The 17,757-nt window shown below is 32.8% G+C and overlaps 2 protein-coding genes across 3 annotated transcripts; one reads left to right on the top strand and one right to left on the bottom strand.

Moving 5' to 3' along the window:
- Positions 1–120: 120 nt before the first annotated feature.
- LOC122279712 (growth-regulating factor 3-like) lies at positions 121–3,782 on the bottom strand. 2 transcript variants are annotated; one of them, XM_043090493.1, is made up of 4 exons: positions 3,407–3,782; positions 3,098–3,325; positions 2,100–2,442; positions 121–823 (listed from the first exon to the last, which is right to left on the bottom strand). In XM_043090493.1, exons 1-4 carry the CDS (start codon positions 3,690–3,692, stop codon positions 373–375), a joined length of 1,308 nt encoding a protein of 435 aa, XP_042946427.1. In that variant the 5' UTR covers positions 3,693–3,782; the 3' UTR covers positions 121–372. The 2 variants fall into 2 exon arrangements, with proteins under 2 accessions (XP_042946427.1, XP_042946428.1); XM_043090494.1 differs by having other exon boundaries at positions 3,098–3,283.
- Positions 3,783–14,742: 10,960 nt separating this feature from the next.
- Positions 14,743–16,734, top strand: LOC122280138 (apolipoprotein A-I-like). The gene is made up of 4 exons (XM_043091120.1): positions 14,743–15,133; positions 15,914–16,024; positions 16,171–16,251; positions 16,401–16,734. The coding sequence occupies exons 1-4, from the start codon at positions 14,897–14,899 to the stop codon at positions 16,482–16,484; spliced, it is 513 nt and encodes a 170-aa protein (XP_042947054.1). The 5' UTR covers positions 14,743–14,896; the 3' UTR covers positions 16,485–16,734.
- The last annotated feature ends 1,023 nt before the right edge of the window (positions 16,735–17,757 follow it).

The raw sequence follows: 17,757 nt of genomic DNA, 5'->3' as shown, positions 1-17,757 counted from the left end.
CATTATCTCGTAAGCTAAAGCTGAATTATTGTACGCGCCGTGGATGTCAGCAAGACTTTAAATATGGCACTAAACACTAATAATGTTAATGCTCTGATCTTTATAACGAGGCAATATATCTGGTCGGAATAGGTGCATGTATATTTATATCCTCGAAATAGCTATATATCTGGTCTGATCTGCAACAGCGGCTGATCCCAGAGGATTTTGCATGCCCCGGGATCATGGCCCAGGTTCCATCTCACTCATTTTCTTTGGGATCTGAGACAAGAGATGGTACCAATTTTCTTGCAGTTAAAACAATCAAACACAAAGTTCTACGCAACTTATACAAGAGCGAGTTATCACAAGGACGTAAAGACTCGATCAAATTCAGGTGCCAACAACGCTAGCCTGAGAGGCAGATGCACGGGGCAGTTGATGAAGAACACTCGTTGGCGATGATTTGGACGTTGAAGATCTCAATGCTTCTGCTAGCGGACCCCCCATGGAAGTCACATGATTTGTTGCCCATCCAGCAGCAGCCCAATCCATATGTAGTTGCCCTGGCTCTGCATTGCCATCCCGGGAGCCTGGCTCCTCTCCAACGCCAGTAGACAATTTCAACGACACGTCCGACGATGGATTTCCGGGCGTTGAAAGGGAGTGGCAGGTGGCAGAGTTCATGGGACTCGCATTGCTTCCAGCATTATCGTATTCTTGAAGTGATCGCGGCCAGTCATCGAAAAAAGGGCGCAGGATATGGCTATCAGATCTACCATCTGCAGATTCCTCATTTTGGGCTTCAAAGAGGCCCTTGTTATCAGTTTTGGACCCTGCGAAACTACGGACGAAAGTACATGATTGGGCAAAAAATCAAGCCGAGGACAACATAAATAAAGACAAAGCTTGGACGACACAACAACGTCTATTCAAAAGCAATGGTTGGCGTCTTTTTATACGGAATCTCTTCCTCAGACATGTTTTGCCAGGCCTTTATTGCGTCCTGTTGTAGAGAATAGCACATGGCTAAAAATCCGGCATTGATATCCCACCAAATCCAATTGTACAATCTAATATGTATATTAATACATTTATCTCTTTCGTTTTATTTAATTTATTAACGTGCTCTTTTGAAGCGTTTGTTAAATGGATGATAAGTGACTGACCAAATCTGAACCCTTGAAGTTAATTAATGCCGAGCTGATTAAATCACGTAAGAAGCTCGTGCTTCCTTCAGAAGGTTTATAAGCTAAGTTGCTGGATTGGTTACACGTGTTGGCATCTCTTGTAGCATATATATATATATATAGCTATACGGTGTAAACCCTAATTCAATTTCATTTTTGTACATATCGGCCGTTCGAGAGACAAGCATATGAGAGAGACAACAGAGAGGGAAATTAGGGTTTCGGGAGTTTCCTTATAGAGAGATGAAATCTGAGTGATTTCTGTGAGAGTTTTGTAACTCTAAGTGTATTGAGGCTTCTCTGTAAAGTATTGTTCATTAATAAAGAGCTTTGAGGCCCATTTCTGTCGTAGACGTAGACCATTAAGATCGAACCACGTATATTAGTGTGTTCTTTCTTTGCTTTCATATCCTTTATTGTTTATATCTGTTTCTTGTGACTTTTTTGTGATTTTCTTTGATAGATATTCATCAGTTTGTTAATCTGTATAACATACTGTTTAATATCGTGGTGAATATTGGTAATCTGGTCATCTATTAGTATACTGCTGTTTTTAGGGTTGTGATTGATATCAAACTGAGGTTATTGTGATTATTATTGTGATTATTACGTTTTTGTTTGGATCTAAAACAGAGTGTTTATCTTTAAATCAAAGAGAAAGGTTTTATAAAATAAAACATTTGATTCTTTTATCATAATAACATTAAACCTTTTGTAACTGTAAAAGGATTATTTTATAACATACAATATAGAAAGAAGATCTTTAAAGGAAAAGCTGTGTTATTATCCAACTGTTTATATAGTAATTTATGATGGCGATATATAATACGCTTTGGTATCTTATAATTGATGCTCCATCCTAATTAAGTTTTTGGAAAATCATGTAAATATAATAATTAAACCCAAAAGAAACAAAGATTATTTATCTACCTTGGATTAAGCTGGAGGAGATCAATACTGGAAGGGGATGGTCCTGAAAGTGCAAAATGGATTGCACCAGCCACCGTTTCCAAGGGCAGAGCGGCAATGGGAGTGGTGGCTTTGAGAGTCTCACCACCACTAAAAGCTGCGGTAGCAGAGTTAGTGGTAGTGATGGATGTGGGGATTTCCACAGGCTTTCTTGAACGGTTTCGGCCTCGATGCACGTGGCGCTCACAGTACTTCTGACCAGCCACCACTTCCCTCGAGCACCGCCATTTTTTGCCGTCCGTTCTCCGGCAACGCCCGGGCTCTGGATCCAGGGCTGCTCTTCCCCAGTACCGTGATTGCAGCACTGATACAAAATGTTCAACCACAGATAAAGTTATGCAACAGAGGCAATTATTTATATATATACATATATATTAGACATGCATACAGCAAACAATTAATATGTAACCATGGCTACACATTTCAGTAGCAAATCACGAATGAGATAGATTTAATAAAATCAGAAAGTACTTGTCAAATACGGTAGTTCTTGCTTCTGTAATAATTCATGCAGCCGATCCCGAACAGTTCGAGAAAAATCATGACCGAGGAAGGGAAGAAAAATATATAATTTTCGCTACGCCCGGGCAACATGTCGAAGCACCGAGCATGGTATTGTAATCTTATGCAAAAGTGTTGAAAAGGAATGAATGAAATAAGAATAAATAAATAAATAATAGTCCAAAAGCATTCAAATAACATCGTATTAATTTATAATTTTTTAGAGTTTCGTTACCTATAAATAAAATTGCATATTAATTTTTATGTAAATACTAATTTTTTTATATTTAAAATTTAAATTAACATTATTTTTAATAAAATTTATTTTTTATCTAATTATATTATATTAATATATATATTAATACACAATTATTCTTACTAAATTTTTGCTTCTTTCTATCCTTATTGGCATAAAAATACTGCCTTGTAAAGTACGAAAAAGGATACGAAGAACTTACTAGTAGGCTGATAATGTGGGTAATGCTGAAGAGAGTGATGCAGGAAATATGGAGTATGAAGAAGGCTCTTCTTTATTGGCTGGAGAAGTTCAGGAGGAACAGCAGCACCTGCCACCAGGTACCTGAATATCAAAGCCTGCTGCTCAAGCTCCTGCCACTGAGCCAAGCTAAAATAGCTACCTATCCCTAGCAGACAAATAAAAACAGACCCAAAAAAGATCACAGGGGCTAAACACATCAAACCAAATTAAAAGGAGAAAGGTAATTGAGTAGAAAGGCCAGGAAAGAAGAGGGGGAAATTAATCTTACTGGGAAATCTGGTTGCACCTAACTCTGAATCAGGAAATGTTGACAGGGAGCTGATTTTGCTGTTGTGTTCGGGTGCAAACAAAGGGAGAGCAGAGCCAGATGGACGTGGCTGTTGTTGATGGTGCCCAAGGAAGGGTTTTGGTACCGTTGCAGAAGGTTGTTTCTGTAACTCAGGCTGATTTCTCAGTTCCTTCAGATGGAAGTCCATGGAAAGAGAGGGGAGATGATGTTTTAGCTGCTTCTGGTTTGGTCGGTTTAAATACTCGTTTTTTGGTGTGTTGGGCATTTTAACAGAGTTTATAAAAGTATTCGTAGAGGTTGCCGTGGGTTCTTTTATATCTTTAGCAGATACCTCGGAGAGAGTTCAAAAAAAAAAAAAAAGATACCTCGGAGAGAGAGAGGGAGAGCGCTCCTGACAGGAAAGCCTGCAAAGTTTGTTTAACACCTGGAGAGAAGCCTAGGGCACTTGAGCAAAACACAGTCAGACGAGACAGTTGAGAGAAAAAGAAAACTAGAATATAATTAAAAACTGGAACAACTAGATAATTAGAGAGAGAGAACAGGAGGAAATCATCTGCAATCTGGGTAGAACTTAGAAGAGAGGAGAAAAATTAACGAGTGCACATGAGAGTGAAAAGAGATCCTGAATTATTTTTCTGTTTGCCTTAAAACTTTCCATTTATACATGTAATGAATATTAACCATGGCGCAGGAACGTGATGTCAGACTCATATTGCACTTCCATTGCAGCCGACGTTACAGTTCGATCGAATCGAATTATGACGAAGGGACTCTAATTTCGACGTAATATTTTATATTTACCGATATATTCTGTTCTTATTCAAAAGCTAATTATAAACCTTATCCCTTGTACTGACTGATCTCTGTGTTCTTTGGTTTTCTCCCCTTCTTAACATGTTTTTTGTTTTTGTGCTGTTGACTGTCATTTCAAACCCATCACATGATGCCTACATCCCCTATGATGTAATTGTCTTTAGGCTTTGTTTTCGAGGTTAATTTTAAATAAGAAAAAATATGACTGTAAGTATAGTTATACATTAACGTGATGAGATTGATTAAAAAGTAGATTTTATTAAAAATAATGTTAATTTAAATTTTAAGTATGAATAAATTAGTAATGATATATAGATTAATATGCAATTGTGTTTATATGTAGCAAAACTCTTTAAATAATATATTAATCTCTAAATAATAAATTTAAATATAAATAAATTAATATATTAAAAAAAAATCTATCCACCCTTTTTATTTTTATTATTTTTTTATCATGATAATAGATAATAATTTTATAAATAAAATATAATAAATTATTTTTAATTATTTAATATTATATCATAAGATATGAGAAGATGATAAAAATTAAAATAATGAGTAGTATTCATACACATATATAGTGAGTTGTTTAATCTATTTTAATTTTAGGACACAATTAATATGTTAGGATAAGTGTAGTAAAGTTATACAGTAGATGTTAGGATACGTTGTTGGATAACATTTATTTTAGTAATAACGTTAGTGGTACTACTACATTTTTCTTCCAATGAAAAAAAAAATAAAAAAAAAAAGGGATTCTTTAACTACTTTATCTGCTTCCAAAACTTAATTCAATAGATCAGAAGGGTATCTTGCAAAGGCACCTTGATCGGATCACTATTTGTAGTAAAAGAGGTTCACCCGCTCATGTTGCTCGCCACTCACCGTTACTCCATGATGTTAAATGACTCAGTTTATAACTTATCTAAATAGGAATTCATGTTATGATTTGATTGGATCACTATTTATATAGATAAGTTAAGATATGTGAACCTCTTTCAACTTTTGACAAAATATTTTATATATACATCAAATTCTACATATATATTTATAGAGATAGAGATAGAGATAGAGAGAGAGAGAGTAACAGCTGGTGAAGTACCGGACATGACCATAATTACAGCTTGGTGTGACATTAACCATTTCGGTTGCACCAAATTAAGTGACTAAGTAGGGCGTAGGGTGAGGGATGTTGGTGATAGGTTTTAAATGCATGCATGCAGCTGATCTGCACAACCCTTAATTACTACTCACCTGATCATGTGTGTGTCGGATCAGAAAAGTTATGAGAATGTCATAAGAGTCGGGAATTAGTTCAGAAGTTAGGAGATGATAGAAATGGAAGTTTGTTGAAGAGAGGCTGAATATGTACGAAGCTACAGTAAATTATTAATTTAAGAGAACTGTTATAAATATAAATAAATTATAAATATATATTTTGACATAATTTTATATAATACGTTAGATTTATTTTAAATTAAAAATAATTTTACAATTTAATATATTAATTAAATTATATTAATTTATAAATTTAATTTTATATAATTTTTATGTGACTAAAATATTTTTCTTAATTTAATTACACATCCTGAGGGTAAAATACATTTCCCAATCCAATCCTTGCAAAATCAGAATCAACATTGCCAATTCCTAAGGAAGACATTAAATATGTCTTTTAAGGCATTTACACCCCCTCACATCTAACCCCACCACCACTACTACCGCCACCATAAACACTTGGATCAACTGAATGCTGTTTGTACGGATATTTATTCTTCAACACGTTTTTTCTTTTTTAAATAGAGTATTAATAATATATGCATATAATAATGATTTTTATAATTTAGATAAGTCTGGTACAAATAAAAAAAGTATTAAATTTTTAATAAAATCTAATTTTTTACGGTGACTATACAAAATTTATTTATTAAGTTTTACTATATATAAATATAGTCGCGTACTAATCTGTATACAAAAACTGATTCATTCATACTTAAAATTTAAATTAACATTGTTTTTAATAAAATTTACTTTTTAACCAATTACATCATATTGATGCACAGATTAGTATACAATTATACTTACAACTATATTTTTCTTTATTTATTTGAAACTTACCACTAATATTATTATATATCTTTTTGGTAGTACTACTATACTCTCTTAATTTGTCTATTTAGTGTGTCTCTAGTATAAATTATATTCTTTTTTTAATTTTTATTTCAAATATTTTTAAAAAATAAAAAATATCAATATTTTAATAATCATTACATTTATCATTAAATTAAAAAATTAAATGTATGAAAGGTGAAAATAAAGAAGCAAAATACCATTATTCGTAGCTTTTTTATTCTTGTTTTTGGAAAAATAAATAAAGAGGGGGCATCACATGTCTGACGGTCTCGGACGTCTCTGACACAATTTGTCAGAAAAATGTTTGCTGGGAAGCGGGCAGTAAGGTCAGAGGAGGCCAGCTTCCTCCACGTGGGCCCCTTTACTTTATAAAAGCTGGGCACGCGAGCTCTAACCTCACGTGCCTTCACGTGTCTTATTTTCACGAGGTTTGTATTTACCGTTTCTGTTCGAAAATCATTTTATCTTATTTTATATTATTATTATAATTTTTTTAAATTTTTATACAAAAAATAATAAATAATTTAATTTTTTTAAATTTTAAAATAATATTATTATTAAAAAATAGTATTTAAATAATTTTTTATTTATTTTTTATTTTTTATCTAAAATTATGCCATCTCATACCTGATTCAAACTAGCTCAATTTTAAATGTATTGATGTCTTTGTCACTTTTCTTTTCACATATTTATATTATAGTAAAACAAATTAAACAAAAAAGAAAATAGCTATATATACAGTATTCTCATTAATGAATAATGAGAGGAGACGTTTGATTATATAATTTAAATGAAATGTTTTGAATAATAATAAATAAAATATTATTATAATATAATTTTTAATATTAATATTATTTTAAAATTTAAAAATGTTGAATTATTTATTATATTTTATATAGAAATTTAAAAAAATTATAATGATGAAATAAAATGAGATGAAATAATTTAAATTTTGTTAAACAAACGGGACAGGCATTAAATATTAAGGCAAATTTTAAGATATCAACCTTTGACCCCAACCCCATTGAGAACAAGTGCAGTGAAACTACATGGAATGGATCGTGTAGACTTAGTTCGGAGAAAAAAATGGAGACGTCATTGTCAAGGTCATTAAAAAATCTAGAGTGCTCCTTTGAATCTTTGGCTAGGTGATAAAATGCAGACTCATGGACCTTACATTCACTACAAGAAAAACGGTTGTTAATAGTTTTCGTCGTTATAAATTGACTGCAAAAAGCCGTTTTTTTTGTAGTGATTAATATATATAGATACACACACACACACATATATATATATATATGGCTTGGCTGTAGTATCATGAGGACGACGTGCCAAGGAATTATCTGCTACACTAGTTATAAAGGATGTGTTTCATTACCAGCTGTGATCTATCACCTGCAATTAGTATATCAATAGCACTGTATACCTGAGACACTTTGGATGTTTAAGTCAACAACTAATGAGGGATATTAATTTAAGAATACTCAACTAGATTATTAGAGGGTTACATGTTGTATCTATAAGTGTAGAGAATATTGAATGATTACTATTAATCCATCACGAAATTATCTAGTCACCATTTTATCTATATCCACAACGCAAGAGTCTATCTATAGTAATAAACAGGATGGCTAGAGTCTATTCACAATTCACAACTCTTTTAAACAATTATCCTTTAAGAAAGATGAGCCTTAGGCCTTAGCTCAGGCTAGACTAATATTGACTCCTCCATCAGTTAAGATATATCACAAAATATTAATCCCTCCGGCTTGATAATGCAAGATCCATATTATTCACGAACAACATTTAACGAAATATGATTCGAATGCCTATGTATATTCAAATTCTAAAGAACATTTATATCAAAGAATAGTTGATAATTTTAATCTGGCCTAATTAATATATAATTAACACGACAAGAAAAACACAAGCAAGATATATATGGGCCATGTTAGGTTCGACAACAATGATGAGATTAATGGAGTCGCATATCATATCAAATAGCTAGGCTTGATTACTTGTGAATAATAAAAAGGGGGCTTGCACGAGACTTAATTTTTAGATGTGTTGGTCTATATTATTTGTGAATACTTTCTTATTGCATTTGGTCTCATAATCACTCTCACTCGTGTACATAATACTTATTCATATATCTAGCAAGCATCTTGCTACCATGTACTTTCCAACCTTCATTGCTGCTCGTTTTGAAACCAAGTGTCATAATAAGTTCGCAAAATACAGATCGGATGACCTGTGAAGGAACCAATCTCATCACATTGTCACACGACCAAAATTACCTATTGGGTACATTTGGTACAGACCATTTGGACACTTTACAGGCCCGCTTTCTGACTGGTAAGTTTCGAGCTTTGAAACACATTGGCCCAATAATTTCCATCTCTGCTCTTAATTTTGTTACAAGCTTGCATGCACTGAAACCGGACCCATCTTGACCCCAAAAATTATTGCTCCTTATCTAAACCACTCCCATCGTCTTGCTGCTAATCATTATCCATACAACTTAAGATTCAGTTAGCTGGACGTTACAATCAAAATAGCTGTGATCGATGTTTTCGGAAAATTGACAAGCTCCAAAAAATAGGCGCTGGGCTAATTCTTCCCAATTCCAATAAATGCAACGTATAAATTGACAGCTTAATTAGAGAGAAAAACCAAACCAAAAGAAAAAGAAAAAATTAATGAAGAAAACAATAACAACAACAAATTCGAGTAACAAAGGCTAGAGTTGCAGGCTACCCTGCAGGCCGGCTTTGATGATATCACATTCTGGGGAGACGCTAGAAACGATAACTTTGGCACAATTAAGTACTGCTAATTAGGATTGAAGCTGCACTAGTACTTTGTGATCATCTTTTTATTGAAGTTTTCATGTAATGGAGTAGTACTTGGCAATAATAATACAATCGATCAAATGCAGATCAAGCGATTCTGCAGCAGTTACACGATCGAACAGTACTGGATCAAGTAATGGAAGTTAGCCATTGGACACGATCCTGCATGTTACGATTAATGGATTCATTCTGAATCCTTATAAAAGGCCCAATACGTTCGAAATGATCATGATACAACCTATTAAGTACTCATGTGATTAGGTAAAAAAAAAAAAAAAGTAGTCATGTGTATGTATGTTTTGGAAAAAAAAGAGACGAAAAACAAATCCTTTTGCAGAAAAAATTAGAGAATGCCGGGTAGAAATTTCAGGGTGAATGATAGTTTGTAGCCCCACGTTGATCATAGAGAACCCACCAACTGATCTGCATGCATGTCATGATGCATTACTTAGTTATGCCAAGGTAGAAAACACTAGTGATATATGATTACGACAATCGGATCAGAACGAAGACATACCATTCATCTAGACTATAATTCTGATCATTTTAAGACACCCTACAATCTTTAAAGATCCTTTTTTTCTGTGCTTTATTATTTCCTCTGAATAATCAATAAAGATGCTGTAATTTCATCTACCAAAACATGATGGTCAGGACAATAAGGAGAGAGTGACGGGTGATGCACGTATATACGCATGAGCCGTGCCACTGTTTTTTTTTTTTTTTTTTTTTTTTTTTTTTTTTTCTTTTTTCCTTCTTCTAAGCAAGCATACATATATTAAAAAAAGAATATTACAAAGCATCTAAGTAGGATCTTTTTCATTGTCTATTAACAAAATATTAGAATGAATAAAATTTAATGAAATACTACTAAATAAAGAGTTTATAACTGCTCATTAACTGAATGGTAAGTCAATTTTAAAATCGATCAATCTCGTTAAAGTTTCAGTCAATATAAATCTTTAAAAAATTTATAATATCATCTAAAATGGTAGATATTTATCAAATCATTTCACCTTTATAGACAGAAAGAAATAACCAACTGCCACTGTCTCTATAATTGCATGACTACTTACAATTGGACAATTTGGACAAGGGGGATTTTTTTTGTATATAAACTGGATAAGTATAGAATATTTTTGTTTTTATCTAAATGGAACCATGCAAGCATCCGAGTCACAAGGCAGATCAGAATCCGAAAGATAATACAGTTGGCCAAAACATAACTGCCACCAAACAAAAATTATGAATTTATGAGTCGAAGCTAGAAGCTGACAGTGATGTTGTAGGCCGGGTTTTGCATGCAAGACCAAAATGTACATTCCACCCCCCGGTATGCAGAGTTTTGAAACCATGACGTGGGTCTGACTTGACAGGTCATTAATTCGAGAGCACAAGCATGAAGCATGCATGCCTGATTGCCTGCCTCCTAATCCAATGCTTATGATGGCATTAGCCAACAGTTTTGTCTTTGCTGATAAATTTATCATTACCATAACACGTACGAATACCACTATAGCACGCCGAGGAAGATTCCTAGGGCCGGCCATTATTATTTGATTAGATGATGATCTGGCTGATCAGATCGTGACCATTGAATTTCCTGGTTTAATTACTTTCTTTCTCTTTTGACCTAGTAGCTAGGAATTTTATGCTAGCTAGAGATTATAGTGAAAAAAAGAGTTGGGTGTGGGGATAATAAAGGTCGAGATTCTTGCACCGATCGAAGGCCCTCCCAAAGACCGGAAAGGAAAGCTTGTAGCTTGGGCTGCCGCATCAAGTACTAGTACTGCATGCCTCTTAATTCCTACTTTGCCATTTGGCTTTTGCGGCTAATTTCTTTCTTTTATTATTCTTATTGTGCAAGCTGCCGGCGTAGGTGACCATTTCGCACCAAACATTACTAGAATAGTATTTCGACGTGTCATTCTAAACTGATCTTTTAACTCTAAAATTTATTTATTTTTGTTAGAACTATTCTAAATTGATCACCGGCCACGACAATCAATTATAGAACGTTGAAATCTCATCAATCCAATATTTCAGTGTGGCCAAAAGCTGTTATTTGAGTTATCATGTTATGCAGTGCATTAAATACCCAACCGTACGTGGGAGACATCCAATGCTGTCAAGTTTGACGACGTCGTTTGAGGAAGACTTTATTATAATGATTAAAATTTAGCCAACCGTACGTGGGAGACATCCAATGCTGTCAAGTTTGACGACGTCGTTTGAGGAAGACTTTATTATAATGATTAAAATTTAGCCAACCGTACGTGGGAGACATCCAATGCTGTCAAGTTTGACGACGTCGTTTGAGGAAGACTTTATTATAATGATTAAAATTTAGGCCGGCACCTCGGATCCAGGCTGGATGGCATGCAGCTCCTTCACAAAACTTTCAGCCTTCGTCTTCCTCCCTTATAGAGATCGATCCCCCGTATATTTTTCCATTTAATTCCTCACCTCAAATTAAGTCGCTACATTTTTTTAAGTCACTATTATTTTAATTACTGTTATAATTAAAAAAAAAAAAACTCATTTAAAAAATTATATATGTCAACAAATATGATTGATTGGAGACATAAAATCTTACTATATATATGAAAGGGTAAGATTCATGTTGTATAGAAACATAGTATTAATGTCGGTTTCCATAATCGACAAACAAGTATTGGCAAACCAAACTGACATGGCAGGACTGGAAATGCAGTAGAAATTATGACAGGAATGACAAAGCTGCTGGCAAAAGAACTGAACTCGCTGGCTACTTGCAGGTATAAGTATGTGATCAGCGTTAAAATACCAACAAAATAGACCAACTCACTCAGATGCCTTGTAAAAAAAAGTTAATCTTTTTATGTTTTTTTAAACGTAAAAATATCTTCTTCTTTTTTTATAAACAAATTTATTTATTTAAATTTTATACAAATCATTCTTATATATAAACATTTAAAGTCGTCCTATACTCACTGAGAATGTTTGTAGCACGAGGTTGGGTTTTGATAAGATTAAATACCCTTTTTTTCATATATTTTTAAATATTTAAAAAAGTTTACAATATGGTTAAAAAATTATTACTTGAACACTGAAAAAAATGTCGGTAAAAAGCCTAGATGCCCAAAATGAGACCCAAGCAATTCCAAAAGCATTCATGAGTGTGGCTGTGCGTGTGCCGTGTGTCAGTCACCCAGTGGGTGGGTTACCTATCAAGGGTTGCTTGAAGTTGCGTGCACCAACAACTTTTAAGGAAAATTAGAAACAACCTCGTCAAAGTCAGGTCCGATATATATCTGCAATTTGGTAAACTAGAGGAAAATTAATAAAGTAAATTAAAGAGAGAAAATTGCTTTAGTATTTTCTATTAAAGTGGATGTTCATATTCCATCCCAATGCATAATTGACTTTTTCATTTTGAAATTATTGTTAAAAGCTGTTCATCAAGTGGGGTTTATATAGAATTGCGGAGACAGCTGTTTATAACCAAAAAAGTGGGCATTCATATTCCATCCGTTTTAAAAGCCGTTGGAAAACTGAATTTTTAACTTCCTTAATTTTTTTTTAAATACAAATTTAATAATTGATCTTTAAGTTTAAGCATTCTTAAAAAATACCTTTAAATTTGTAAAATATTTTCTTAAAAAATATTAAGCATTATCTTGAAGTAGTCTTTAACAGAAGAAAATTGTAACAGTCATAAAAAAAATTATATAAAAAAAAATTTATAAAATATAAGTTTTATATTATACGTTAAATTTTTTTTATAATAAAAAGAACTGCTACAGATATCAAATAAATATATAAATAGATGTGATTTTATGAAATTTATTAAATATACGTTATAATAAAAATAAATTTATAATCTAACGTATAATATTAAATCATATTAATTTGTGAGTTTACTTTTATATAATACTTTTGTGATTAAAGTATTTTTCTACAATGAAAACAATTTTACAATTTAATATATTAAATTAAATTACGTTAATTTGTGAATTTATTTTTATAAAATCTTTATTTAATTAAATCATGCTTAATAAAAATGTTAAGAGGTCATGCAACAATGGACACGTTAAAAAATTTAAAATAATAATATAGTAAAAGTAAAAAATTAACAAAATCAAGTAACAAAATAAATCAAAACTCTAAAATAAAATTAAAAATAAAGAAATAAAATTAAATAACCAACAATAATAAAAACCTAACAAATTTTAAAACTGATTATAGAAACAATAAAATATAAAAAGACAAAAATAAAAATATAAAAGCGAGAAGGCATGGGAATTCCCTTCCACTCCAGCTATCGAATGGAGGACTTCTCTCCTCAGGGGTATTATCGTCTCTCTAAACCAAGGCACTCTTGTCTGGTTCGATAAATGGACATCCCCGACACTCCATCCTAAAGCGATTTTGATACAGCTTAAGGGCATAATTATGTATCAAACTCATTTCAACTAATCTAAAATTAATTATTAATGTTACTTATTATTTTATCAGCTTCTTGACATATATCTCAAGTATTTTATATATCTAAATATATTTTAATAAAATTTATAAAATATTACTAATTGCGTATGAATTTAGATCATTTAAAATTATCTCAATACTATTCATAAACCACTCTAACTTATTCGAGAGGGGCATCATATAAGTGAGCTAACATATTTTAAAGCTTATACAAAATTTTAGGATACGCTTGGAAAGTGAAATGAGATAAAAATTTTATGAATAGTAGTAAGATAATTTATAAATAATAATGAGATAGTTTAAACTTTGAGTTGAATATTTTTTAGATTTTAGAAAAAAGAGATAAAAAGTTAAATAAAAAATATTATAAAATTAAAATATTTTTAAAAATTTATTTTTATTTTGGAATTAGAAAAAGTTGAATTATTTATTTTATTTTTTATTTGAAAGTTTGAAAAAATTGTAATGATTAATTAGAACAAGTTATAATTATTAGTTTGAAAATATTTATATTTGAATTATATTTGAGAATAAGATATGATGAGATGATATAATTTTTTTTTTTTTCCAAACAAGCCCTTGGTGTATGCAAATCTACTTATGAATATGCAAAAACTTTAATATATTTTTGGTATTTATTTGGAAGCTTTTTCTTTTAGTTAAATTTTTTGTGCTAGTATTTTGTTCTTCTTTTATTTCATTTATTTTTGGTTATTTTATTTTGATGTACATACTATTTTTCAATTTTTAAAAACTTTTAATTACCTTTATATTTTTAATTTTTGAATCCATCCTTACACATTTTGCCACATCAACATATTTTGTGCAATATTTAAAGATGGGAGGACCAATTTGTAACCATAACATTTTATAAACCGAGGACTATTTTTTCAAGACTTGAAAACTTCAATCCAAAGATATTAATTTGTCCTTTCGTTTAATATATTTTCTCTTTTATTGTTTTCGGCTCATAAATAAGTCATAAAGAAAAGCTACCTGGAAACTCATTTATCAATTCCTTTTGTTTTTTCAAGGCCGGACTTGTTTATATTAAGTACTTAGCAACAGAGAACCCCGTCATTCAAAGGCAAAGGCAAAGGCAAGAGAGAGAGAGAAAAAGAAAAGCAAAGAAAGAACGAAAGAAAGATAATAAAGAGGGGGATTCAAGGAAGAAGAAGAAGGGTTTCTGTGCAGCTGGGTGACCATGCAGACAGACGAGCATCCTCAACACTCGCAACAGTTAGTGCTGCACAACCCAGGAAGCATGAGTTTCAGCAGCAACTTCTCCAGAGAAGACGAGGAGATGTCAAGATCGGCTCTCTCTGCGTTCCGGGCCAAGGAGGAAGAGATTGAGAAGAAGAAGATGGAGGTCAGAGAGAAGGTTCAAGCGCATTTGGGCCGAGTTGAAGAAGAAACCAAGCGTTTGGCCACGATTCGTGAGGTATGTCAGATAATTACATGTCTGATACAATATCACATGGCCATGAAAAAATTAAAAAAAAAAGCTAAGATTTTTCCCGCTTTGTTGAAATAAGAGGATCAAGGGTCTCGAAGTTGCCTAGATTTATGATCTTAATGAAACGCTTATGTGAATTTTAACGACTACCGGGAAATTCACCCCTCTTTGTAATTATTCTATTAATTTTTGAGAAATTCGAAGCACTTTTTTCGCTTATATCTTCCCTGCTAAATTCAGATGTGAATTTATTTTTCTAGAAAATTTAGATTCTACCAAGGAATTTTATTTTCTTGATATTGATTTCCATGAAACTTTACATGAAAGAAAGACTTACTTAGGCTCAAACGGTAACCAAAAGTAAGGTTCTGGAACAAAATTCATAAAAGATTCATCTTGCAGCAGGGAATTTTCGTAAGTGACCAAAAAACATTAGAAAGCTGCGTTTTTCGTCAACCTTTTCAAGGCAAAGCAATATACATTAAACATTTTTTCCTCAGTAACTTGATAGTTCAAAATGCCTCACTGAATGTAATTTGAAGTTGGCCATTCGAATCATTTAAGCCAGCCAAAAGCCTAATATTCAGCACCATTTGTAGGTTGTTTGTGGTGATATTGACCTCGGTATTGATATATACTAGATAGACTTTAAGTGGTATACATTGGATATTGAAGTCGGCCGTGTACAATTATTGTTGTGAAAAATGTAGGACTTTCTTTCTTTCTTTTTCCCCTGATGATAAATAAAATTTATGGAATTACCAGGAGCTTGAAGCGCTAGGCGATCCAACGAGGAAAGAAGTTTCATCAGTCCGTAAGAAGATTGATGCAGTGAACAAAGAACTAAAGCCATTAGGGCATTCTTGCCAGAAGAAGGTAAGACTTCACTGAATACACCAAATTTGATCGCTATTAAGTTTCACTAGTCATAGTATATAGCAGCACAAACTCCTTACTTGATTGGCATGTCAAGTCGAATCAGAGTCTCTGAATTTTCAATTTGGGTTTGTCATTTGGTACAGGAGAAAGAATACAAAGATGCTCTTGAGGCTTACAATGAAAAGAACAGGGAAAAAGTACAACTCATAACCAGGTTAATGGAGGTCAGTAAAATAACTTTCTAGTTAAAATGACTTTTGTTTTTATGTTTGAAAGATTTCGTACTTAAAATGACAGCATATGGGTCATTATGTTACTTCGTTCTGCCGCCTAACAAACTTACCATTTTGGCAATGATTGTTAATTTGAGCAGCTGGTGAGTGAAAGTGAGAAGCTGAGGATGAAGAAGCTGGAGGAGCTGAGCAAGAACATTGATTCATTACAGTTAACTGATTAGGTTTGTGTAGGTTTGTGTGATGTATTTAAGTCCAGTTTTCATATTTACAAGTGGGTGTTTTCGGTTTGGTGTATTCTATGGTGTCTGTTTGTTTCATTAGCATCTCTTAAAACACTTGGCTGATTTTAGATGGGAAATACCCCACAAACACCTTTTTAAGGGAAATGCCCTACCAACAGCTTTGTATAAATGTATTTGGATCTAGCATTTTCTTCTCATTTTTCTTTATGTTCAACTCTGTTGTTCCCTATTGACGTCCACTTTAATTTGATTTGTTGCAACCTCCCCCAGGAATGGCTTCTAAAGCGCCACAAAATTTATTAGTTTGTAAACTAGTTGGAATTTATAAGGCAGTGCTTCAAAAAGTGTAGATGTTAATGTTGATAAAGAAGTATTTCCCATGAAGAGTCTTAAGTAAGAGCTCAGAGTCACCAATATAATATCTACGGTAAAGTAGAGCAATCTCATGAGTATATGACATTCATTTTCTCTCCGAGCTTACTTCCAAGGCACTCTCAATAAGGGTACATATCGAGGCTCTCACTTTATTTTTAGAATAGTTTGGATTCTTCAACGTTAGAAAAGTAATGGAGGTTTCATGTTTTTCAGTGACTCGTGTCGTGTTGGATACTCCCCATTACTAGAGAAGTTGTGTTAATGTGAGCAGCTAGCAGTGACGGTTGAGGCTATCAACAAATGAGAGGACTCAACTTGGTAACTACAAATCATCATGATTCGTGGTTGGTAGGATCTACTGAGTGATATAGGCTATAATTTCTCGTTTCGAATCGTAATGCGATTGGGATTGAAAGACGGGGAGCTCCCTTACTCTTGAATCTGAATGGTCAGTACTCAAGGGAAATAGATTCACTGGAGACATTTAACAAGTGATTGCAAGACACATAAAAAGCGGAGCGACTCAATCACGTTCAGCATAGCAATTGAATGGATAATTAGCATCGTCATCTTCAATTGGGCTTGGTTACCCCCTGTTGAAGATTTGTATTTCTTCCCTCCCAAATAGATGGGTTGTGGGGGTGATGAAAGCTGGGTCCCCTAAAATAGACGAAAGTTGTCATAAGTGAAATCATTTATTAATTTGAAATTTTGATTTTTTTTTTTTTGAAATTTGTTTAAGACAAACCTAAACTTCGCCACGTTTTACAATGGGCCCATGAACATGCAACCATGATGAAGCCAATAAATTACTAGTAGAGTTGCACTGCACTTCGATCACTCTCTCAAACTGCCAATTCATCTTTTTGGGTGCTTT

This window comes from Carya illinoinensis, chromosome 10, assembly GCF_018687715.1.
Source record: "Carya illinoinensis cultivar Pawnee chromosome 10, C.illinoinensisPawnee_v1, whole genome shotgun sequence".
Taxonomy (NCBI): Eukaryota; Viridiplantae; Streptophyta; class Magnoliopsida; order Fagales; family Juglandaceae; genus Carya; species Carya illinoinensis.
The sequence above is the reverse complement of the archived record's forward strand: the minus strand, read 5'-3'. Positions and strand labels throughout refer to the sequence as shown.